General features: G+C 42.3%; 1 protein-coding gene across 1 annotated transcript in view; it reads right to left on the bottom strand.

The window, feature by feature from the left end:
- Positions 1 to 2,318: 2,318 nt before the first annotated feature.
- Positions 2,319 to 26,601, bottom strand: part of LOC138802769 (G-protein coupled receptor 83-like) — a 32,648-nt gene continuing 8,365 nt past the window's right edge. Inside the window, exons 2-4 of the mRNA XM_069986402.1 lie at positions 15,180 to 15,305; positions 9,098 to 9,231; positions 2,319 to 2,940 (exon numbers count right to left, since the gene is read on the bottom strand). Coding sequence (XP_069842503.1) covers positions 2,319 to 2,940; positions 9,098 to 9,231; positions 15,180 to 15,305 — 882 coding nt within the window. The remainder of the gene's footprint in view (positions 2,941 to 9,097; positions 9,232 to 15,179; positions 15,306 to 26,601) is intronic.

The raw sequence follows: 26,601 nt of genomic DNA, 5'->3' as shown, positions 1-26,601 counted from the left end.
GCTTCATGCAATTAAAACTATTAGATAAGGTTTAACACAATTAAAAGACTATACACAGTATAAATGAAATGCCTTTAGGGCATCCATGTGCATGGAGCTTGTGTGGTGTGATATGGGTTACTTTCTTTCTAGATTAGGTTTCTTTCTATTTTGGCTATTTAGTTTATTTTTCCATATTTTTTTCTGTGATACTCGGGCTTTATTTGATTTTTATGTTAGTACATTGAACTTTTTTATTGTGTGGATATTTAATTTATTAGGAACAAGTGCCTGGTTTTCATTTATTTTAGTATTTTTATTTTCTACTAAAAAAAAATTCCTAAAAATTGTGTGGCCTTTCTGTTATAGTTATTTCCATTTAAAGGGAAATGGACCCGTTGTTATTTGTTCTATTTTATTTTATTTATGGATTCTATGTATGTATATTATATATGAATAGTTTTACCGATGTGCCCCCTAAGGTCAAAAAAGATCTTTGGTGAAGAGAATGTTTAATGTAATAATGCATTTTATATACAGTCAAAAAAACATTTGAAAAGTTGTGGCGAAATATAAAAAGTTTTGATCATTTGTGGCCTGTATGTTCAGATTCCTTTTGATCTCTAGAGAAAGCCAGAAGAAGCAAGTAGTATAAATTCTGCACAAGAAGAGCTCCATAGACTTATAATAAAACTTGTCATGTGCACCAAGAGGTAGACTACAGCAAGCTGGGGAATGAATAGCATATTTTTAAGAAACTATGGAATAGTACCTCATATTATAACAAGTTTAAAAAAAAAAAAAGCTCATGCACATCCGGAATTCATAGCTTCTGGTTCAGTCAGGCATCTATAAGTACAGTTTTAGAGGTCACTGTTACGCCATGTGTATCCATATGAATTGCACTATAGTCTCCCAACTATAGATTCAATTCATATGGATACACATGGCATTACAGTGACGACTAAAACTGTATCTATAGATGCCTAACTGAACCAAGAGCTATGCATTCCGGATAAACTTGTTATAATATGATTTTGGTGTTGGGAACACTGTTTATTGGTGGATCTTAAATAACCAAATTGAAAGGTATATTTTAGGCACTATTCCATATTTTCATTAAGATTTGACTTGTGGGAATAGAATCTCATCTAGAGATGAGTGAATCGCTCATCTAAACAAAGCAAAGCACTTTGTTAGATCAGTGCTCCGCTCAAGCCGGCGGCCTTTCAGTGCTTCTCTGCTCCCTGCCACTCCACTCCAGGTGCCTGGGAAAAACCGGATCCAATCCTGGGAAAGTAAGAAAAGTTTGCCAGAATTGGATCCAGCTTTTCCCGGCATCCTGGGAGGAGTTGCAGGAAGCGGAGCAACACTGAAAGGCCGCCGGCTTGAGCGGAGCACTGATCAAATGAAGCACTTCATCTAGATGAGCACTTTGCTCATCTCTAATCGCATCCTTCTCCTGCCATATGTATATAGAGACTGATGGGGGGCAGAACATTCTTTTTTTTTTTTTATAATGACAGGGATGCTTTAGGGACCCCAATTTCTTATCATACAAATTGAAAACATGACCACGACATACTTGCCAAGCTGTGAGGAGACTTAAAACCACCTCATGACCATCGGAGGGCCACATATAGACACAATTAGCATAAACAACCCCTGACAAAGTATTGGGAATTCATGTTTTATTTTGAAAACTGATCTCATACCACTCATCCCAGGATAACTTGATCCAAGAGTAAAGGAAGGACACATTTGTATAGCTCTACTGGTCACTTGATAGCAAACAGTACTACAGTAACCAATATTTGCATACTGTACTATAATCTTCAATAGGCAAACAGTACAGGACTGATATTATAATAATATTCATTAAAAATAAGTGACAAATGTGAACACAAATGCATCTTGAACCATATTCATAAGCAAAAAGTAGGGATACACCTAATAAAGATAGAAGCACTGATATTAGACCTTTGTGTAATTAAAAAACAAAAAGTACAAAAACACTGGTAAATAGGAGTATCCCAATGGGGTAGGCACTTATCATCAGCTGCTATGTCCATCTATAGAGGTAAGTCATTTTAGCTGTAGGAATCTCTATTGGCCAATGACTTGTAAGCCAATTCAGCCATTATTGATATCTTATGGAAATATGTGATATCATATAGAAATGTTCACTGTCTTGGACAAACATTGGCCACCAAAAAAAAAAAAAATAATTCTAAGTGCTTTCTTTTCAGATAATTTAGAAAATAAGCTGAGAAGGGCCTACTCCTTCTGATCTATAATAAAGAGATGAACACAATGCAATAAAGACATCAAGTATGCCCTTAGCTGACTGTAACAATGGGCTCCACGCTAGAGATGTCGGTTCTCCCTGAGGTAATATTTGTAGCAGATTCGGCAGTCTGAGAGCTGTTACCTTGTTTAAAGTTACAGTTTTCAGTCCAGGCATGACGGAATGGGGGTGATATGGACTGTAAGGCATGGCTCTGGGCGGCACTTCTCCTCCGGCACACACAAAGCAGTGCCTTAAGTTCTGAGCGGAAACTCTCATTCAGCCAGCAGTAGATAAATGGATTGTAGCAGGTGCTGCTCATGGCAAACCAGTGGAAAGCAAAGTATAAAGCATTGTTGCTGCTGATGACTTTGCTGGACATCAGGACTAGGTAGCAGTTCAGTGGAAACCAACAAACTGCAAAGACCACAACAACCAGCATCAACATCTTGAGAGTCATCTTTTTCTTTCGTCGATGGGCATAATACTGTTCCATTGTAATGTCTCCTATGGCATTCCTCAGCCACAGTTTCTTTGCTACCATGGTATAGGTGATTGAAATAACAATCAAGGGCAGAACATACAAAAGCACAAATGTGGCCAAGTCCAGATACTTCCAAAAGAGATCAGCTGGATATGGGAAGCTGGGAAGGCACACCATTCTTACTGTGTTTCTGGAAAAAAAAAATATATAACTTAGTTATTGGGAAAACAAGTTTTTTTTTTCTCTCTAGAACAAACAATCCCACAAAATAAGTAAATGATTATTTTTTTTGTATAATATGGCCTTAAGTTCTAGCCTTACCACAGACGTAATCACCTGAACTAGCATTAGAGCCATGTTCTGATCAGGACTTGTGACACTATGGACACAAAAATGTGACTGTATTATGATTGTCCGAAAACGCCCTTAAAGTTTTACTGTTGTAATAACTTTTAAAATCTAAATCAACAGGGGGTGTGAATTAAAGCATGTTTACTGATCTGTGCCAGAAGTTTTATATTGTGCCATCGTAGTGAAACATACAGTAAAGATGATGCATTATGATAGCGATCATATCGTCATAGCGTCTCTGACTGGCTGAGCGGACCTGAGACGAACCGGGGACCGGAGCACTGCGATGTAGGGCCCACCGCTAGAACTGGGGGGTTGATTAGACGTTGTTTCCCTCATCCACCTCCTCCCCGATCCCAGGAAAAAATGCCCCCCCCCCTCTCGCTGGAGTACCCCTTTAATCTTTTGACTGTTGAATGAATTCTTCACATATTACATTTGAATATATAGTAGAAATTACATTCCGTAATTCAATACCAGTAGAAATCTCATTGAAATGAGTAGCATCTCAACTTTTTACTTAACTTTTTCCCAAAAAGTTGCATTGTGTTGTAAGGCTTGTGTCTCATAAGAGTATTTCAACTAATGAAAAGCATACAAGTGTCAGGATGGTATCTTTGCGGAGCGTTATGCGTCCCTCTGCTCGTGCTGTGCGGCCGAGAAGGCGCTGATATTCTCTTATTCTGTTCTGTGTTTTGTTTTGCTGTGTCTGAACACTGGTTTATTTGCTCTCTTTGGGAGACACACCCGACTTCACCTGCTGAGTTCTGTCTGGCCATGTCAGGGTTAATCTGTGTTCTGGTTCTGCTGTGACTGACAGGTCTTCCTGCCAGTGGATCTGTGTTGTTCTCAGCTGTCTGTGCTTGGAGATCAGGGAGATGGTCCAATTACGTTCTGGACCAGAGCCCTGGTCTCCTATATAACAACCTCAGTCTGTGCACTTATTGCTGGTTATTGACTTAGTCTCTGCCTGCTTGTGGATTCTGTTTCTTTGCATCTCCTGACTACTGCTTTGTACCTCTGACCTCCCTTGCTTGCTGCCTGCCCCTGATCATATTGCCTGTTTTCTGATTACGCCTTTGGATCCTGATTTTGTACTTTTGCTGCCCGACTGTTGTGACCCGGCTTGTGGACTATTCTTCATTGTGTTTGTCTGTCTGTTTTGTATTTGTGTTTCACCTAGGCAGTGCAGGGACTGCCGCCCAGTTGCTCGCCGCCATCTTAGGGCGGATAGTGGCAAGTAGGTAGAGGACAGTGGGCGGGGCTGAGCTTAGGGCTCACTGTCTTGTCTTGTCCTGCTGTCCGGTTCCTAACAGAATAACCAGCCCTACTTTTTTTTCTCTCTCTCCCCACCTGACTATGGACCCCGTGAAAGCTCTTGTGGAGCAAATGCAAAGTCTCAACCAGCTTGTTCTGGACCTTACGCAACGGGTGCAACAGGTAGAGTCTTTCCTGGGCCAAAATGCTATGCTATCTGCTGCTGCTCCCCCAGAACCTCTAGTGCAGCTTCCTGATAGGTTCAAAGGCGAGAGAAAGGCCTTTCGAATCTTCAGAGAGGGATGTAAGTTGTTTTTCAGACTTTGTCCCCGGTCCTCTGGGGATGAGAGCCAGAGAGTGGGCATAGTTATGTCGCTCTTACAAGGACCTCCGCAGGAGTGGGCCTTTTCTTTGCCTCCAGATGCCACTGAGTTATCTTCTGTGGATCAGTTTTTCTCTGCATTGGAGTAACTCTATGATGACCCTGACAGGGCAGCAGCAGCTGAGAGGCAGTTGACTACTTTGAGACAGGGCAAGCGACCGGTGGAGGAGTATTGTGCTGAGTTCCGCCAGTGGTGCGTTCCATCCGGATGGAATGATCCTGCACTTAGATGTAAGTTTAAGCAGGGGTTATCTGATGGCATTAAGGATGCCTGGACAGGACACCCAGATCCTTCCACCCTTAAGCAGGCCATGAATTTGGCTATTCGCATAGACCGCTGGCTCCGTGACAGACATAGGGAGAGAGTAGGCTCTGACTCTTCTAAAATATCTGTCTCCTATTCTGTCAAAACCCCTCTTGTTACCCCTACTATTCCTGAGGATGAACCCATTCAGCTGGGACTATTGGATGCCAGGACCAGGCGAGAACACCGGAGACACAATGGTCTATGTTACTACTGTGGTGACAGTGGCCATTACATCAGCTTCTGCCACAAGCGTCCCAAGCGGCAAGAAAACCTGCACCCAGATCATCGGCGTCCAGGTGACTCCCAGGAAGGTCACTTGGGCGCACAGGTACCCTCCGGCGAAATTAATATTTCTAGTTCTGTTGTACCTGATTTGCCTGTATCTGATGTGAATTTAACATGTTGTTCTGCTCGTCCTGTCAGTAAGCCTGTTCTCCATGCCATGGACTCTTCTTCTGATGAATGGGAGTCAGATGGCAATCTTCTAAGTGAGGTTGAGTCCTGTGAGGGTCCTGAGGCCCCTCATAAAAGGGGGGGTACTGTCAGGATGGTATCTTTGCGGAGCGTTATGCGTCCCTCTGCTCGTGCTGTGCGGCCGAGAAGGCGCTGATATTCTCTTATTCTGTTCTGTGTTTTGTTTTGCTGTGTCTGAACACTGGTTTATTTGCTCTCTTTGGGAGACACACCCGACTTCACCTGCTGAGTTCTGTCTGGCCATGTCAGGGTTAATCTGTGTTCTGGTTCTGCTGTGACTGACAGGTCTTCCTGCCAGTGGATCTGTTTTGTTCTCAGCTGTCTGTGCTTGGAGATCAGGGGGATGGTCCAATTACGTTCTGGACCAGAGCCCTGGTCTCCTATATAACAACCTCAGTCTGTGCACTTATTGCTGGTTATTGACTTAGTCTCTGCCTGCTTGTGGATTCTGTTTCTTTGCATCTCCTGACTACTGCTTTGTACCTCTGACCTCCCTTGCTTGCTGCCTGCCCCTGATCATATTGCCTGTTTTCTGATTACGCCTTTGGATTCTGATTTTGTACTTTTGCTGCCCGGCTTGTGGACTATTCTTCATTGTGTTTGTCTGTCTGTTTTGTATTTGTGTTTCACCTAGCCAGTGCAGGGACTGCCGCCCAGTTGCTCGTCGCCATCTTAGGGCGGATAGTGGCAAGTAGGTAGAGGACAGTGGGCGGGGCTGAGCTTAGGGCTCACTGTCTTGTCTTGTCCCGCTGTCCGGTTCCTGACAACAAGGCTGTATGACTTTCCACTACAGAATGAATGAAGTTCAGAAACCTTTAAAGTCAACACATAAAAGCTTAAAGACAAGATGAAACACAAGGATATTTAGTATACCATTTCTGCTCTTGCATACTAAAAGGCAAAAAAAATCATGAAATTACTTCCTTTAGATGATCAGCCAGCACTTTGTAGCAAAAGCATAAATCCTGTATATGAAATAATTCTAGCTGAAGGAAAAATATATAATTAAATTCACTGAATGTTGGGAACAAAATTCTGGAATCTTAAAGTCCTAATTTGTACTATGTTGCTCCTCCTCAATCTTTTATGACATCTGGAATACTTTAAGGCATGGACTTCCTCAACCATAAACAATATTCTGCAGGAAGCAGCTCCCAACATTCTTACAGAGCATATGGCAGGTACATTTTGCAGGATTGAGTCTTGTTATGAACCTTCACACCTTCACTAGGACACTATGGAAACTTTGCCCAGGCAAGGCAATTTCTATGTCCGGATGTGACCCATGTATTTCCTTATGGTAAAACACACACCAAAATATATGTCACAGATGACTAGTTTAGAAAAAAACATACGATTGCACTAGTGTGTATTGTAGTACAGTGTATTTACTATATAAATCCATGAACAGGCAAAATACACATGGCAGCACATCCATATGCCTAACACCTAACACTGATTGTTTGCTTCCCAGCACTATTAATACTAACTGTAGGAATAAGTTACAATTTGATACACTTTGTTAGTATAAAAAAATGGTGCTGAGAAGCAAATGACCAATGTTAGGCATATGGATGTGCTGCCATGTCTGTTTTTCCTCTTCCTCTTTTGTATTCTTTCCTCTTTACTTTTCTTGGGGTCCAGCACTCCTCCCACACCCAGGTGTTTTTAATTTAAAATTCTTCATAGGGTCTGTACCTACAGTAGCACAATCTGCTTCTGTTTGGTGTGGTGCCATGCGGCGACCATTATTGCTGCAGCCTAGTGCCTGTGGGGTAGTGGGGCCAAGGGTGTAATATAAATTGATGGGCATTGCAGACTGTTTAGAATTTTGCTAGCATAACACAATATTGTGTTGAATTTGTATTATAGAATCATTCAATTCAAGGAAAGGTAGGATTAGAGGCATATATATTTCTGTTTAGTGTCGTATGACATAAGAATTGTTATTTTCTCTATTTCTTTACTGAACATACAACCGCACATCGTAAATATGTAGGGAAATGTCATTGCTATCATTGGGCTGGAGGCATATATATACCTGTTTAGTTTCTGATGACATAAGAATTGCTATTTCCTCTACTTCTTTACTGAACATGCAACCACACATCATAAATATGTAGGGAATTGTGATCGCTATCATAATGCATCATCTTTACTGTATGTTTCACTATGATAGCACAATATAAAACTTCTGGCACAGATCAGTAATTCATCATTGAGTATCATTTTCTTACAATCCTCCACACTATGTGATCACTCGTGGTTATTCCCATGTAACCTTTTTTTCTTCCCTGTATTTAGTGCAGGTTTTTATTTGAAACGTGTAAATTTAAATATTGAAATCAGAATGGTTAAATTTCATCATTTTTGCCCGATCCCTTACCGCTCTGTCACAAACTTAGATTCCGGTTTCTGCCCTTCTTGGGTTGCTGCACGTTTTTGTTTATTTTAGGAAATATTGCTTTGAGGTTTCTATCCTGATACTTTGACATCTTCCATAGTCTATCCATATATTTTTTTTTTTTTTTCATTTATAATTTTCCAGTTTGTGTGTGATTGCACAAAGATTTATAACCAAACCTTTTTCAATACTCAATGCTGAATCTGCCCTGAAAGGTGTTTTATAATTGTTTCTTCTGACTACTCTCTCTTGTTGGGGCCATGTTTTCTATCTATTCGCCAAGTCTGGCAGCCTGGTAAGGGCTATAAGTATTGTTACATTCAACTGCAAGCTAATTTGCATTTTAAGACATGTGTTGGTATTTGTTTTAGAAATGCAAATTACAAGGTGATCCCATCCTTTACTTTATCGGGAGAACATATGGTATTAATTAAAAAAAATCCCTTTCATTTGTTTGAGGTATTCTTCACAAAGCCATGCCAGTAAGCTAATAAAATAGGTTTGTGTTTATTTTTGGGATTTGTGTATTTGTAATGAAGTATGAAAGTTTCATGGCCATTCTCTAAATATGGTGATAACGGAATTATTGCCAGAGTTGTATAACAGTATATTACGACACGGCTTCCAGGAAACTGATGCTTGTATCTTTGAAATACACTGAAAAATCAATTGAGATTAAATTATACATTTTATGTTAAATGCCATTTTTCTTACAAAGAAGTCATAGTGATCTAATTTAGCTGAAATGAATACCTGTCATCAAGCAGGTTTAGTCCTGATATTGTAGCTGTCATATACTGTATATACAAAGCAAAAATTAATGTACAGTTAGAGATGCCCCCAGGAAATAACTGCAGGTCTAGGTTAATATTCTGAAAAATTGAATCTTTTATTTCACATAACACTCTATAGAATTCAAACATTTCAATTGACATTCTCTTTAGTACAACTGTTTCTATTAAAGTTTACCATTATTCTACAGAAAGGTTTTTCCTTTTAGCTTTATTGGTAGCTGAAATTACTGTATATTGAACAATAATGTTTATTTTTTGGTTTTTTTTTTTAATGGAATACTAAACTACAGTATGGTGTTTTCTATATTATACAATCAGTGCAGCTCTGAAATGAATTATATCCTGCTCGATAAAAGAATAATGGTGGAGTACTCTTACCCGATATAAAACTGTTCTAGCTTCTGGTAGACAGCATGAGGTAATGAAAATCCACTTGCCATAAACCAAATAACAATAATACAAATGATTCCTTTCACAGTGGACATTCTGGGCTTCAGCGGGTGCATTATAACCTAGAACAAAAGATATATTTTATAATAGTAAATTATATAGAAATACCGGTATTACTAGCAGTTAAGATTTCACTTCAGTATTCCTTGCTTTTGTTGTTGTAGCTAATAGAGTAGTTATATGTTTGGGATGTAAATTGTTTTGTGTGAGATATGTTTGATGGTCGGTTCAATTCTGGTACAGTGTTTTTTTTTTAATTATTATTAATTATTATTATTATTATTATTATTATTATTATTATTATTATTATTATTATTATTTCACTGGTTTGTAATTTGGTTTCCAGAAATGTTATTTCAGTAAATTAATAGTTGTGTGTTACATTGTTACATATCACCACTGGTGAGATGCCAAACGTTTGCACATGAGAACCAAGACATTGGGGGGGATTTATCAAACATGGTGTAAAGTGAAACTGGCTCAGTTGCCCCTAGCAACCAATCAGATTTCACTTTTCATTCCTCACAGAATCTTTGGAAAATGAAAGGTGGAATCTGATTGGTTGCTAGGGGCAACTAAGACAGTTTCACTTTACACCATGTTTGATAAATCTCCCCCATTTTCTTTATTTACTGTGACTGCGTCTATATTAAATTAGAATTTTTTTCATAAACTAAAACCCTTTCAGACCAGTTGTACCTTTAAAAAGGAAGCATTCACTTTATGTGTCTCAGAGAATAAATAGCTAAGCATAACCAAGTTTCTGATGTATCTATATGTTATGAATAAGGAGTGGAGGAAATGCTTTGTACAGACAATGCAGCCTTATTGCCTTATAGAAAGCTACTTTTATGTTCAAACAGACTCAGGCCATTTCCCTTCAAACCATCTGGTCTAAGTTAACATGTATAACCTGAAAAGGCTTTGTCCTGCAGGCTAGAGTCTAATTATAAGAGACACATGGTCTGTCTCACAGGCTGCAGTCACATGATTAGGAACTTTCTCACAGGCTGCAGTCACATGATTAGGAACTTTCTCACAGGCTGCAGTCAAAATATTTTAGTCAAATTCGTACGAATATCGAATATTTCACTATTCGCTCATCACTAGCGCCATTGTAATGTTCATACAACTTTTTCAGGCTATGTGCACACTACATAAGTTTCCGGACGTAGCGTGTTCCGTGAATAAGCGGCCGGAGATTTACGTAGTTTGCGTACAATGGAAAGTATACGATCTACGGCTGCACAGTTCACACTACGTAAGAACTTACGCCAGGATTGTACGCGGCGCCGTAAAAAATGAACCAGACCATTGTTTGAGGACGAAAATGCCGTAACTTACGCCCATAGCATAACATGCGGTCCCGTACGTAGTGGTGATTTCTTCATTTTTGCACTTTTCTTTGCCGATCCAAAAGGTTCTATGGGGTGTCCGGGGCTAGCCGAAGATTTCCAAGAAAAAAGGCCACTGTCAGATCGCTACGTAGGGCGCTCGGGAAGCGTAAGTAGACTAGGGGGGTAAATTAGCGGACCATACGTAGCCGGCCGCAACTTGCGTAAATTCCCAGCCGGAGTTTAACACTCATATGTCCAGCCGCGAAAATATGCAGCCGGACATATACGTAGTGTGAACATAGCCTTATTCTGTTTTTGAAAGACAGGGTGTACAAAAACAGTACTAACTCTTTTTCTTAACAATATTCAATATGCATAATAGCAACACCATAAGGCTATGTTCACACATAGTATTTTGTTTGGTCTTTTTGGCCAAAAGCAGGTTGTCGATAAATATATCGTAAATTATAGAGATAATTCTCGTTAAATCCTTTTTTGCACTTCGATGGGAAGAGAAGATATGCAAAATTGTGAAATTATTCATATTTCTGAATAAGACACTTTAGTCCATCACCACCAGAATTGTTAAGTTAAAAAAAGAACCCTTAATAAAGACTGTACTGAGTAGAGAGGTTAGATTTTGCTTTATTATATATATGGTAGACCAAAGTAATCTTGAAAAGATTGCAAGGTACCTGCATGTAGCATGTCATAAAGGTTGAGTACATCTTGGGAAAAAGCAATATAGGTATTGTGATAACAGATGATTGAGGCTCTGTGGGTCCTGGGAGTAATTCCAAGAACATTTTTATTTGATATGCAGTGGGCAGTCCTCTGAGTATATTACTGAATTAGTGATTTGAATGGAAAGGTAATTGCATAACAAAAGTAAGTAATATAAAAACATTTTCTTATAATACCATCAATATATCAGCTTTGTCTCTACATGTTTTGTTATTTTGTGATTATTTGTAGTGCCTAGCGGGTATTGTAGAACATAGCGTGCCTGATGTTTTTTGGAACCACTTTAGCATCTGATTATTATTGTTTTTCCAAAGGCAGGTATTATAAATCCAAGAGCTCCTGGTCATGGCTGAGACATTTATTTTTAAGTAAATGCTATTTCTGTACAAATGTTGCTGGGAAACCAAATTGAGCGAACTCTATTTTATTGTGTTAAATTGTCAGCAATGTTTGGTATTACAGTGATAGGCTAGGGTCAAACATAGTAAGAGACCGGGCGGTCCCAGAAAAGATTATCCCGGCTGGTACTGCAGTACCGGCCGGATGATTTTTAGCACCCCTGAGCTCCCCACAGCACACAATGGTGCGTGTGGCCGGAGCCACTCGCTCCATTGTGTGAACTGACAGGGTTTTCTGTGGCCGCTATTTATTGGATAGTAGCCGTAGAGAACTGACATGTCAGTTTTCTACGGCACCACTAGGGATCCCGGACGGAGTGTATACTATGGGGGAAAGTTATCAAGCAAAAAAGTTGTATTTGTTGGCGTAAAACGGGCAGACGCGACTTAATTTATTTGCAAATGGCCATTTTGCAAATAAAATATTCGCATCTGGCCATTTTACGCCACCTTCGCCAGTGGGGCAAGGAGGGGGTGTAGAGGGGGAGGGACGGGGGACGCGGACTCTGGGTCCGCTACATTTATCATTTTTGTGACAAAAAATTATACTGAAACCTACGCCAGCTCTAAGCATGGAGAGGCTCTGTGAAATTGGGATTTATGTAGAGGCAATGCACCTCTACATAAATCCCCGAGCTCCGGAGCTGCTGGGACATTTTTAATAAATGTCCCCCAATGTGTATACACTCCGGCAGTGATTCCCTCAGCCTGCATGCAGCACTATGTAAGTACCGCAGAACGTCCGTGATTTCTGCGGAACTTACGTAATGTGAGCATAGCCATATTCTGTATATTAGGTGGACTCTTTCAGATCAGCTCCCTACATTTTTGGTCCGTAACACAATTCTCATAATGTAGCCTTGTAATCTCTTTTACATTTGGAGCCTCTACTATATGCATTTTTAATTGGATCTGTGGACTCTTCAGACTGGACTACAGCATTTATCTTTATAACCAAGTCTTTAATCTCTTGCCACCAAAAAGTTAATTACAGCAGATGTCTCACCTCAAATCTGCTATGTGCTGCAGGTGTGAAAAGGAAGAGGGTACACGTCCCCATAATCCGGTGGACATGTAAACTCATTACCCCTTTCTGGCCTGCTTTGAAACAACTGTATATTCAGGTTAGTGGGCACTCACTGGTCCCTGTAAGTTTCTCCCTTTCTATCCTCCTTGGTGTGGTATATGTGCAGAACAAAAGCATAGTTAAACTTTTCCTGAAGGCCGCTAGATTAGTTATCCTTATGGTGCGTTTACACGTAACGATTATCGTACGAATTTGCGCGATAACGGTCGAATTCGAACGATAATCGTACGTGTAAACGCAGCGAAAGATCATACGACGAACGATACATTGCGCATTTTGATCTTTCAACATGTTATCAAATCGTCGTTTGTCATTTGCAAAAAAAATCGCAAATCGTTCCGTGTGAACAGTCGTTCGGTGATTTAACCAATGTGTGAGATAGGCTTAAGCGTTCGCAAAACGATCACACAACGAATTTTCCGTACGATATATCGTACCGTCTAAATGCTGCTCGTTATAAAAAATAATCGACATAGTTAATCGAACGATCGGGCCAATTATCGTTACATGTAAACGCACCATGAGACACTGAAAATATACATGACTTTTTTTCTGGTTGGCTGAAGTTAATTGCATTAAGCGGATGAAGGAATTCCTCCCTGTAGACCTGTTAACCGAGAAATAAAAAATATAATTTCATTCGGAGATGATGAAAAATATGTAGAAAATCCGCAGCCTTCCAGACTTTTATTTTGAATGACTTACAATTTGTTCTTTCTCTATATTATTTCACAATGCAGTGTTTCTCATAATTTCCTGATAGCTCGGTTGCCATCCATATTTTCTTACAAGGTTGTAGATCCTTGTTCTGCCTTGTATTCTGATACCTATAAACCCTTGTATTATCTTGCAGTTACACATTTTAAATACTACATTAAAGAGGTTGTTCAGGGAAAATTATCTAAAGTAAGAGATAGCAGCTAGCAGGGGATCAATTCACTGTACCCCTGACGATCTCTATCAGGCCCCTGGCCTCTTTGTTTTGAATACTTACTCGGCTCTTTTCAGTGATTCCATAGAAATGAATAGAGCCACGGATCACGTGCCGGACCCGTGGCTCTATTCATTCCTATGGAGCCGCCGAAAAGAGCCAAGAGGGCACTTTTCAGTTTACTCTGCTCTTTTCGGCAGAGCTGACACAGAGCTGTGTAAGCCAGACCTGTGACTCAAAGAAGCCTGATACAGAGAATGATAAGACTCCACACTCTGGCTATGTTCACACAATGTCAAAAATGGAGAAAAAACATCCGATTTCGCTATTTAAAAAATGTCAGTTTTTGCAGCAAATTAACTGACTTCAATGCAATTGCATTGAAGTCAATGGGAAGACGGACGTCCTATGCACACAATGCATTGAAAAAACAGACGTTTTTGCCGCAGACGTCAAAATAATAACCATGAACATTATTTTCGGACGTTTTTTGCAAATAGCGGACGTTTTGTATTAGTTGTTCACACACAGTTCTTCTATTGTCACCGTTCTTTCTCTGTTTTTACTATTAAATTCAATGGATTTTTCAATTAAGCCAAAACTAAAGGGCAATTAGTAACCCCAAACTAAGATAATGTGCAAACACCTGTCATTGCACTAAGGGAATACCAGGCTTCAGGTCTTATAATGCCAGACACTAAGGAAATAAAAAAGTCCCACAGCATTAAATTCTCAATACTGTACCTCAAAAATTAAAAGGTTCTTGATTCATGGGACAATGCCTCAGAAATCCCTTCCTGCAGTACACTAGCCCTATTCTGTCCCTTTCCCTAAACACAAGGCCTTCAAAAAAGAGGTGTGGATCACTGCGATTAGATATATGCCATAGTCGCAATTCACACCCAGCAGAACGCCTCACGAGTTTCCCCCCTCAACAAGTAAAGTGTGAGGGGTTCATCAGGAGGCTTGTATACATTATCCTAAGGGTCTCTATATGTAGCCCAACTCAGGAACTGGCGCCATAGATGTAAGACAGCTGTGATCCACCTCTTTTTTGACGGCCTTGTGTTTTGGGAAAGGGACAGAATAGGGCAAGTGTACTGCAGGAAGGGATTTCTAGGGTGTTGTCCCATGAAGCAAGAGCCTTTGAATTTTTGAGGTACAGTATTGAGAATTTAATACTGTGGGACTTTTTTATTCCCTTAGTGTCTGGCATTATAGGGATGGAGAGCATTGAAGACACCAAACTGTAAGTACACACCTATTTATTATCTTATGGTTGCCATTTGTCCCTTTCTACAGGCCTGTCAAATGCCGCTGTCTGGCATGGTTACATTTTGTTATAGCACTTACTCTTTATTACATGTTTTAAGCCAGTACATTAAAAGTTATATTTTAGAGCACACCATATTTCTTTTGCAGTGATATTTCATTAGTGTAGGAAGATGCTGACACTCACAAACCCCCTATCTACAAGGGTGAAAGTACAACTCCTTTACAAATGATAACTTACCTGGTGCCTGTCTAGAGCAATAGCTGTGAGGGTAAGGACAGAGACGTGGACTGAACAATACTGTACAAATCTGCTCACATGGCACATGAGTTTCCCAAAAACCCAGGTACTGCTCACAAAACGAACCTAGGACAAAGGAAAGTTTCCATAAGTAGTGTGGGAATACAGCAGTTTTTTCCTACATCTGTGGTTATAAAATACAGCCTATCAGTATTTTCTTTATGTGCGCAATAGGGGGGAAAAAAACTTTTCCTTTTTCTGATAATGGAAATTTAGATACTGTAAGGCCAGTGTTAGAGAAGGAAAATTTCTAGATAATTTTGATTGCATTATGGTGACATTAAAAAAGACACCCCAAATCAACTATTAAGTAAGACTGTACTCAATTCCTCAATTCTCCTACATGAGGCTGATGATTTGTAATCCCCAGTTGTAAGGTACCCCCAGTGGAAATTATATTTAACAGAGTGGCTCTCATGTTGGTATGAACAGTGCATTCTAACGTCTAATGCTAAACCAGGTTATTATGTAAATAATATTCATACTCGTAAATAATATTGTCGGAATTGTCATGACTGCTTGTGGAATTATAATTCCTCCTTACAAAAAGCCAGCAATGGTCCTAAGAAACGCAGCTCCTTCTCGTACATTATCATCCCATTAGAATGCAGCATGTTAGAAAACAAATTCTTTTACTTTGTTGTAAATCTAAGCATTAGAATCTGCCTGTGTTTGGCTAATTTAGGTTATTTATTGTTACCATGGCATCATATACATCATTAAGCTTTAGCCCCCTTCTTGCTTAACCATCATTCACTCTCAAGATGAGCATATCAATGATTTTTGTTTACTGGTTACGAATAATCTGATCTGTCAGCGAGGTAGATGGCTATGGATGGGGATGGGGGGGGAGAGATTGGAGAAGAGCACAGAGAAAGGGAAAGACAGTAGACAAAAGACAACTTGCAAAATAGAAATCTGCTAAAAAAAATAAAACCAATAAAAGATAAATAGACATGAGCGGGTACTAAAATGCTTGGGTGCTCGATACTCGAGACAAATATTTCCTGATGCTCGGGTGCTCGTTTCGAGTAATGAACCCCATTGAAGTTAATGGGAAACTCGAGCATTTTTGTAGGGGACCAAAGCTCTGCACAGGGAAGGTTGTGTGAAAACCTGGAAACCTCAGAAAATGATGGAAACAACACGGAAATGGACAGAAAATAGCAGGGGCAGCATTCACGGTGAGGATAGGTATAGCTGAACTACAGATCCCAGCCAGCGAAGAGAATGTCAGCAACAGGACAAATTGACTACTGACAGCTGCACTACAAGTTCAAGCCAGCAGCCAAGAGTGGCAAAAAAAATGCTTTAAAAATTTTAAGCCCTTAGAAGGACTGTTGGGTTCTTTGTGTCAGATTCCTGCCTAACCGCACACTAATTCCCTGCCTTACACTCTCCCTGACAGACAGCAGCTCTCTCCCTATGCTCATCCAGCCTGCGTCTGAAGCGAGCATCGCGGGACCTGTATCTTATATGCCCAGGTCATTTGATCTGGCCAGCCAATCGCTGCTATCGACATGTAGGGTTCCAATGTGATGGTACGAGCTCCCAAAGACTCTCCTGCATGATGATTGGCTGAAAAGAAGCCGCCAAACATGCAGGAAGAGGAAGATTCCATTGTCTCGATAATCGCAAGATGCTCGTCCGAGTAACGAGTACCATCGAGCACCCTAATACTCGAACGAGTACCATGCTCTATCATCTCTAAAGATTACCAATGAACATGTATAATGTTAAAGGGGTTATCCAGCGCTACAAAAACATGGCCACTTTTCCCCCTACTGTTATCTCCAGTTCAGGTGCGGTTTGCAATTAAGCTCCATTTACTTCAATGGAACTGAGTTTTAAAACCCCACCCAAACTGGAGACAACAGTAGGGGGAATAGTGGCCATGTTTTTGTAGCGCTGGATAACCCTTTAATGTGCATATCCTATACTGAAAAGTCACTTGAAACTACAGGCACGCTTTAACAAACCTTAGGAAATGAGATGAAGTTGACCAGTAGATAATTCCAGTAGAGCTCATTTGAGAGTCTGCTCTTCTCTTATCAGTAAGTGGTACTGAATTAATGAATGGTACTCCTATAAGAAGAATGCTTTCTACAGTCTGTAATTACATATTTTTTCTAGTCTTTTGTTCCGCGGCTGGGAGAGTACTTACATGGTAACTTAGCTTAGAAATGAATTACCAGTTTTAAGGTTCCATCTCCATTTTTAGATATAGGAAAACAAAACAATTCATGTATGCATCAAAATACATCTGTAACGGATTGGATATTACATAAGATCAGAAGAGTTTAGACCCTAATGACCAAGCATTTTTTAGCTCTATTCATTCTGTTTTCTATGAGCCATAGCTTTATTTCCATAGTTTGTTATATACTAAACCTATTACTAGAGAGGAGCAAGTATACTCTTTCCAGCTCACTATTCGCTCGAGTATGGTTGTACTTGAAAGTATTTGATACTCGAACAAATACTGTGTGGTGCTCAAATGAAATTTATAGTCTTGTCCCTGCATATGTGGAGTCTTTAATCAGCCAATAAACATGAGGAAAAGAGATTGGAAGGTCCTGCTACATAGCAGCTTTGTTGGCTGCTGTCAGCAGTGACTGGATAGCTGCATAAGGTGACCTGGGTCTATATAGACCCAAGTCACCTGATGCTTTATTCACTTGCGATCTGTTAACTGAGAGCAGGGACAGACCAGGTGTAAGGCTCAACTTATATAGTTAGGTAGCTTCCAAACATACCCAACAGTCCTTTTAAGGACTATTAGTAGCAATTAGTGAGTGTGACTGAATGAGCTAATTATATCCACATCCCACAACTATAATAAAGTCCTTTTTAGGACTAGAAAAATAGAAAAAGAGTCATCTACCATACAGTATAGTACTAGTGTTATCCAGTCTAACTATTGTCCTAGTCCGATCTTGTAATGAGAATTAAGCTTACTCCGCTGTATGTTGTTTTATTTTTTAATGGGGTTCATTACTCTAATCGAGCATCAGAAAGTACTTGACTTGAGTAATGAACATATTAGTACTCACTCATCTCTACACATTAACCATATTACCTTAGCTTTACTTTAAAGGTCGGTTCAAGTTTAGCAATACCACAACAGTATTTTACTATTTTTTCACAATAATAATATAGGGGGAAATTTATTAAAGAGGACCTGTCACCCCCCGTGCCGGGGTGACAGGCTCCCGACCCCCTGTTAGACCCCCCTATACTTACGTGATCCCGCCGGGTCTCGCTTCCTGAGCCAGCCGGGTCCCGGAGATATCAGCTCCCGAAGCCCGGCCCGCGCACTGAGAGATGAGCCCGATGCCCATAGAGAATGACGGAGCATCGGACTCCCTATTCATTCTCTATGGGCGTCTGACTCTGCTGTCAGCGCACGCGCCGGGCTTCGGGAGCTGATATCTCCGGGACCCGGCCGGCTCAGGAAGCGGGACCCGGCGGGATCACGTAAGTATAGGGGGGTCTAACAGGGGGTCGGGAGCCTGTCACCCCGGCACGGGGGTGACAGGTGTCCTTTAAGGCTAATTTTTAGGTGAATAATTGGATTATTGATTGAAACAAAAGCGGGGCCCGTCGTTTGGTTTTATTACCGCAGCTGAGTGTATTAATGTGTTCTCGACTGCAGCGGCATTGCACCTTATGGGATATCATCGGAAATTTCAATTACGATCCAGAGGTCTTGGCTATTAGCATGTCTATCGAGTCCCTATTCCCGGGTCTGGCGGAAAGTTGTCCCGTCCGGGAATAGAGAGACCAATATATAGGCTTGCTGTCTTTACTATTTTCTGCATGGGTAACCGCCCTCTATCTTAGAGTTATAAGCGGGGTTGAGCCACATACTACAAGGGCAATCTGAGCTTTAGAGGCTTAGTGTGGAAAATCATGCACAGCTCTAAGTCTGGCTATGTCTGGCCATGTGCTCTTTAGCTGATCCTGCTTTAACTGCGTGTGACTAGACATCACTTAAAATACTGACTTCTATACTTACAGCCTTTTCGTCCATTGGGAACGTGTACAGATATTGATAGTGTATACTGATACTGTTCACCTTTATCTGTATTACTTGGACCTATAGGAACTATATCAGTTGTATAAGAATACTATTCTTGATTGTCTATCCACACAGTGATATATATCCGTAGACACAATTTGTATATAACTGGAGAGCGTGGAGCGCCCTGACTTCTATTGCCTCAGCCCTGCATCACATACAGTATATACATTGTGTATGATCAGCTTCCCATGCAGATATAGATAGAGACACCATCTTACTATTGGTATCTATCTCTAATACAGGAGCTCTAATTCCGCACTATATACATTAATGACTTATTGTAACGCCTGGAGTAGTGGATCCACTGGACCGTCACCAGCGATGGCACTAACCTCACCAGGGAGCGGAGTCTAAGGGGCCGCTGGTTTTCACCGGAGCCCGCCGCAAGGCGGGATGGACTTGCTGCGGCAGGCGACCCCCAGGTCGCTACCCCTGGCTTGGTTGCTAGCAACGGCAGGCGAGGCGTGGCGGGAGCAGTAGGCAGGCACGCTATGGGAAGCATGTAGAGGCTCCAACACCTGGAAGGGGGCAGAGCTGGAACTTATAGGGGAGTGATTGACATGTGGACCAATTAGGAGCGCACTGCCCCTTTAAATCTGAGACAGCCGGCGCGCGCGCCCTAGGAGGCGGGGACGCGCGCGCCGGCTGGCACAGTGAGAGACAGGAGCGGAGGAGAGGTGAGGCACCCCCAGGGGCCGAACTAGCAGCAGCGCCGGGTCCCTGCACAAGGACCCCGGCGGCTGCATGGGGCAGGAGGAGGTCGCGGCGGCGGCCTGGAACACGGGACGCCGCCGCGGCCGTGACAGTACCCCCCCCCTTTGCCCTCCCCCTCTTTCATGCCTGCAGATGGAGGCATCAGGCAAGTCTTGGTATTCCGCCGGTAGGCCGGATAAAGGCTTGGCGGGCTCGGGTGACAACATAGAGTACTTGGGCTGAGGTGACCTCAGACACTGGTTGAAACAGTCCTGACCCCAACTAAGAATCTTCCCGGTTCTCCAGTCCAGCTTAGGGGCATGTAATTGCAGCCAAGGGAGTCCCAGGAGGATGGTGGAAGAAGAATGGGGCAGGACGTAGAAGGAGATCTTTTCCAGATGTGAAGTGCCCACCTGGAGGACTAGAGGTGCGGTCTGGTAGTGCACATGGTCGGTAACCCGTGACCGAGGAGATAGTCAGGGGTCTGGCTAGCGGGGTCACGGGTAGCCGCCATCTCTGGACCAATGTAGCTGCAATAAAATTGCCTGCTGACCCAGAATCGAGAAAGGCAGTAGTCTGGTGAGTTTGTCCTGAGGGTGTCTGGATGGAGACTGGCACAGACAACTTTGGAGAGGTGGCATTCACACTTAGGGAGACCTCTCCCACCGGACCTAGGTGCTGGCGTTTCCCGGACGCTTGAGGACGTTGGGGACATCTCAGCCGAAAGTGATCCGAACCACCGCAGTAGAGGCAGAGATTCAGCTCCAGATGACGAATTCTTTCATCAGGCTTCAGGTGAGCCCGTTCCACCTGCATAGGAATCTCAGGAGTCGACTGGGACACCGGAACGTCAGGATTCTGGAAGACCGGCGCCAGCTGGTGATGGCGACGGGACAGGCTTAGTCGCCATTCATGCCAGACCTCCTCCTCTCTCTCAGAAAAACGAGTATCGACCCTGGTGGCCAGTAGGATGAGTTCGTTCAGGGAGGTAGGTAGGTCTCGGGCGGAAAGCACGTCTCTCACCCGACTGGACAGGCCCTTCTTGAAGGTGGCTATTAGAGCGGCCTCATTCCAGTCTAATTCTGCCGCCAGGGTGCGGAACTGGATGGCGTAGTCACCAACAGAGGAGCTCCCTTGAGAGATGCCGAGGAGAGCAGTTTCAGCTGAAGAGGCACGGGAAGGTTCCTCAAAGACGGAGCGAAACTCAAATAGGAAGGTTCGGAGATTGGCAGCAACAGGATCATCTCGGTCCCACAGCGGCGTGGCCCAGGCCAGAGCTCTACCCTCCAATAGGCTGATGATGAAAGCCACTTTAGAGCGCTCGGTGGGAAACTGACTACTTAAAAGTTCAATATGCATGGTGCACTGAGTCAGGAATCCTCTGTACAACTTGGAGTCACCAGAGTATTTGCTTGGGAGAGCCAGTCGAAGTGTAGAAAAAGCAGCAGGAGGTGGTGTGCACTGGGCTGTAGTATGCTGCTGTAAGGCGGCAGTGAGTTGCTGGATCTGCTGCGACTGTTTATGGATTTGTTGCGCCTGTTGGGCGACCACTCGGGCTACTTATCAGGCACCTCGCCGGGATCCATAGTTGGAGCCTACTGTAACGCCTGGAGTAGTGGATCCACTGGACCGTCACCAGCGATGGCACTAACCTCACCAGGGAGCGTAGTCTAAGGGGCCGCTGGTTTTCACCAGAGCCCGCCGCAAGGCGGGATGGACTTGCTGCGGCAGGCGACCCCCAGGTCGCTACCCCTGGCTTGGTTGCTAGCGACGGCAGGCGAGGCGTGGCAGGAGCAGTAGGCAGGAGATAGTGCAGGCAGAGGACTGTAGACGTGCTCGCAGGTGGCGGACAGGACTCAGGAACAATGGGAAGGCAGCGGGCAAGGACTAGGGACAAGGACTGAAGACAGGAACAAGGGACAAGGACTAAGGTCAGGAACAACAGGGAGCTGGGCCAAACGCTATGGGAAGCATGTAGAGGCTCCAACACCTGGAAGGGGGCAGAGCTGGAACTTATAGGGGAGTAATTGACATGCGGACCAATTAGGAGCGCACTGCCCCTTTAAATCTGAATCAGCCAGCGCGCGCGCGCCCTAGGAGGTGGGGACGCGCGCGCCGGCCGGTACAGTGAGAGACAGGAGCGGAGGAGAGGTGAGGCGCCCCCAGGGGCCGAACTAGCAGCAGCGCCGGGTCCCTGCACAAAGACCCCGGCGGCTGCATGGGGCAGGAGGAGGTTGCGGCGGCGGCCCGGAACACGGGACGCCGCCGCGGCCGTGACACTTATCCTATCTACACTCAACTGCGTTTTGTATTTTTTTTAACCGTGTGCTTTAAATGATACCCATTTCTAAATAAAGGTATTTTTATTTGTTACTTTGCTTTTGGACACTTGGTAAATTTAGAGTCTAGCTTCCACTGGTCTTTTGGGTCTAATAATTGGATTTTTCAACCATTTTTGGTCTAACTGCTATCTATGAACCAGTATTTGACAGGTGAATATTTTTTAGATGCAACTTTTTTTAATCTGCCTGTTTTAAACATTCACCCAGAAGTTCACATAATCCAGGATTAGCAACCAATTTATCATTTGCAACTTTTTAGAAAGTCGCACAAACAGGTACAAGCCAGGTAAATATGCTTGTGCAATTTTTGCAATTTTTATTTTTATTTTAACTTTTTACTTAGATACATTCACTATTGCAATGCTATATTTTAATAAATCAGTCACAAGATATTGGAACAAAATATACACCAACCCTCATTAGAAGAGTCAAACACTTAAATGTCCCCATAGTTTCTAAAGGAAAAACAGTACTCCATTGTATTAATCCGTGTGATTCCCACAGAATATTTTAGGCCAGTTACTTTGATCTGTATTTTTACCACAACCAGGAGTGGAACCAACATACAAAATGATTTTTATTATTTTCTGTGTTTTAGACCATCTGCTCATTTTGGTAAAAAAAAAAAAAAAGATCAAAATAAGGTTTAAAATACTAATGTGTGAATCCAGCCTTACAAACAGACAAGTCAGAAAAATGCCAAGGTCATGGACTATAAGGCATGGTCATAGTCATTGATTGGCTAAGAGGGCAGGTCTTGTGGAGTCAGGGTGACACAGAATCGGAAAGAAACAAACACCAGTGGAGGACTGTGAGTATCAGCGCTGCAGCTGCAGGGGAACAGAGGAGCTTAGGATAACGTGTTTGTTATTTTCACAATACTATACTTCACACTACAGCTATAAAAAAACATTTTCCTGGTCAAGGAAACAGAATTTGCTAAAAATTTATTTGTAATGTTTTATCTATGTCTTAGTATATTGTTTTAATAGCTTAATGGCTAAGCACACAGATTGGCTTGAAACTAATATATTACAAAGCATAAACATTTTCTCTATAGGTCTTAAAAATGTATTTAGTTTTTCTTTTACAGCCTGTGCCCAGTAGGCAAGATGGAGCAGAAGTAGTCAACGAGACAGCTGTCCCTGCATGTGGCTCATCAGAGCTTTCGTCCACTTAACCTGTGAGGGCTGTCGTTGGTTGTCTCTTGTTTCTTTATATGCAGTTTTAGGCCACGTTGACGCAACATATATTTTAAATTAATCAAAATATTTTTGATTAATTCAAAATATGTATTGTGATGAAATCAATGGAATCCTGGCCAGAGTGTATACACATAGGGGGACATGTATCAACGGGCGTACAGGGGTTTTTCGGCGGAAAGTGCCGATTTGCGCATTATTTTATTTGCAAATGGGCGATTTGCGAATAAAATATTCGCAAATCGGCACTTTCCGACGGGTACGCCGGGGGGGCGGGGAGGGTGTGTGAAGGGGGCGGAACGGAGGGCGCGGACTCAGAGTCCGCGCGATTCACCACCCGTTCCGCCAAAAGATAAGCTGAAAACCTACTCCAGTCCTCAGCTGGCGTAGGTTTTCACCCATGCGCACCGGAGCGCACGGGATTTATGTAGAGGCAGTCTGCCTCTACATAAATCCCCGTAGCGCCGGAGATGCGGGGACATTTTTAAGTCCGGCGTAAAAAACGTCGGACTTAATAAATGTCCCCCATAGTATACACTCTGGCCGGGATCCCTAGCGTCCGCAAGAAAAACTGACATGTCAGAACTGTCAGTTCACACAATGGAAAGTACAGCTCTGGCCGCACTCTCCGTTGTGGCATAAATTCTACAGCTTTGCAAAATTTGGATTTAAAACTTTGATATTTGTATAAGGTTCTATAAAGACAGAATATATTGCACTAGACTGGCAGATGGTGTCTATACCTGTATTTTAAATGGGGTCAATGACAAGTTGGAAATTATGTCTCCAGCTTCTAAGCTTTTCAGGAAAAGCTTGCTTTTATAACATAATAAACGGCTGTCACAGGGAAGGCGGTAGTGGCTATCCTCCGCTGTCCTCATCATATCGCTATTTCCTTTCATCACCATATTTCCCTGTACAAGTTGATCTTCTAGCCCCCTCACATATTACTCATGTAGTAATTACAAACATCTTTTCTGTCCCTTTCAAAATTCACTTTTTTTTGCTTGTATCTCCTTCGCCTCATTGAACCCTATATCATTTAAAGTTTATTATCGCTGCCCTGCAGTTTATATGCTGAGGGGAGAATATGTTTATGCTCTTACAGCTCCCAATTATGCTCCTACATTTGTACCTTTCCACCCACCTCTCAGTCTTTCCTTTGTCATCTCCAAAGTGCATCTTCTTCCCCCGCAGACCCTCTTTCAGCCGTGTTTGCATTTAAAACACAGTAGTACCAAAGTAAAACAAGGTAGACATAACCACCCATTACCCTTCTGTGAATTTTAGGGACACCATTTTCTCACTGTACAAATTACATTTTTCTGCTTGTTACAACATGCTAGTAATACCCTGTAAGAGGCTGAAACTCACATTACGACAATTGGGTACCCATACAGAGATGGGCGAATCAGTCTGAAATTCGTTTCACGTATTGCGGCCGCCATGTTTAGCGGATTTGCGAAGCGAATCTGGCAAATTCACAAATCGCGATGAGGCAAATTAAACGCCCGATTCACTGCAAATTGGAATTCGTCAGATTCACTTTGATTATCTCTACTGAAAACATCTCCAAACAGTATTCTGAAATCATGGTTTGTTTTTTCTAAAAATGAACATTATGCTTTCTTTTTAATAAGAAATAAGCTCATAGACAAAGTCACAAAATGCCAAAAAATGGTGAGTTGGACATGTAACAGTAAAATACATAGAATAACAATTCATCTAAAAATACCTCTACAAATAACATAATATACAAAAGTGTTGAGACCCCCACTAAATACTAAAATGAGCAGGGAGAAGCAAGCATTTATACTTCACTCCCAGTCCAGATTCTTTAGACTACACTAAAGTCTATTGGTCATTTAGAGAAGCTAGATGGAGATTACTGTGAGTCGAGGAATAAAGTGCTAGGCACTCACTTTCTCCAGCTCACATCACTCCTCAGTGGTGACTGTAAGGCTGCATTCACATGTTCAGTGTTTTTCCCGGTCCGTGATTGTGGTCCGGCAGCTACCTCCGTGATCCGTGCAAAACAGTCCGTTTTTCATCCGTTTTGCATCCGTTTTGTATCCGTGTCCGTTTTTTTCATGGATCTGTGTTTTAATGTGCATTTTAAATTACATTGATTACATCACATCCGTGTTTTTCACAGATGAACACGGATGTCACATACGTGTACATCCGTGAAAAACACGGATCTCATTGATTTCTATGGGGAATGCTTTCCGTGCATCCGTTCCGAGTAATGACATGTCCTATTTTTTAACGGAACGGATCACGGATCCGTGAAATCACGGAACATCTGAATAGCCCTATAGAAAGCAATGGGCTGTAAAATTGTCCGTGCGCACGGATCAGTGAGCACGGACAACTTCCCGGAACGTGTGAATGCAGCCTAACACTTACACCCAGGCCAGTTAAAACTTTTGCCATTTTTTTAAATGACAAGGACACTTTACTCTAATCTTTGACTAGAAAGCCTAATAACATAGTATGATACATTTCTTTAAACAGACTGATACTTTGATCAATCAGGCTCATTCATATACTGTTAGGTCTTAGGTTATACTGTAAAAGAATGACTATTTTTTTAAATATGGGTCATAATTAGGGATGGTCCCAACCTGGTTCGGGTTCGTACGAACCCGAACTCTCGGAAATTATTCCCGCTGTCTGCCCGCTCCGTGGAGAGGGCGGATACAGCGGGAGGACCGCCTGGAAAACTGGGATACAGCCATAACTATAGACTGTATCACAGTTTTCCAGGCGGTCCTCCCGCTATATCCACCCACTGCACGGAGCGGGCAGACAGCGGGAATCTGATGCCGAGCGATCGGGTTTATACGAACCCGAACCTCGGCAGATTCGGACCATCCTTAGTCATAATGCCCATAGCAAAAGAATGAGATAATTGGAATAGCAGGTTCCAGTCAATAAGAAAGTATACATCCCAGAGGAGGCAGTTTCAAACACCACCATTCTTATAAGTTGATATTTTTCTAACCAAATTAGGGACAATTGGGGACATTTATAAACAT

Source organism: Dendropsophus ebraccatus, chromosome 10 (genome assembly GCF_027789765.1).
Source record: "Dendropsophus ebraccatus isolate aDenEbr1 chromosome 10, aDenEbr1.pat, whole genome shotgun sequence".
Lineage (NCBI taxonomy): Eukaryota > Metazoa > Chordata > Amphibia > Anura > Hylidae > Dendropsophus > Dendropsophus ebraccatus.
This window is presented reverse-complemented; position numbering and strand designations above follow the sequence as displayed.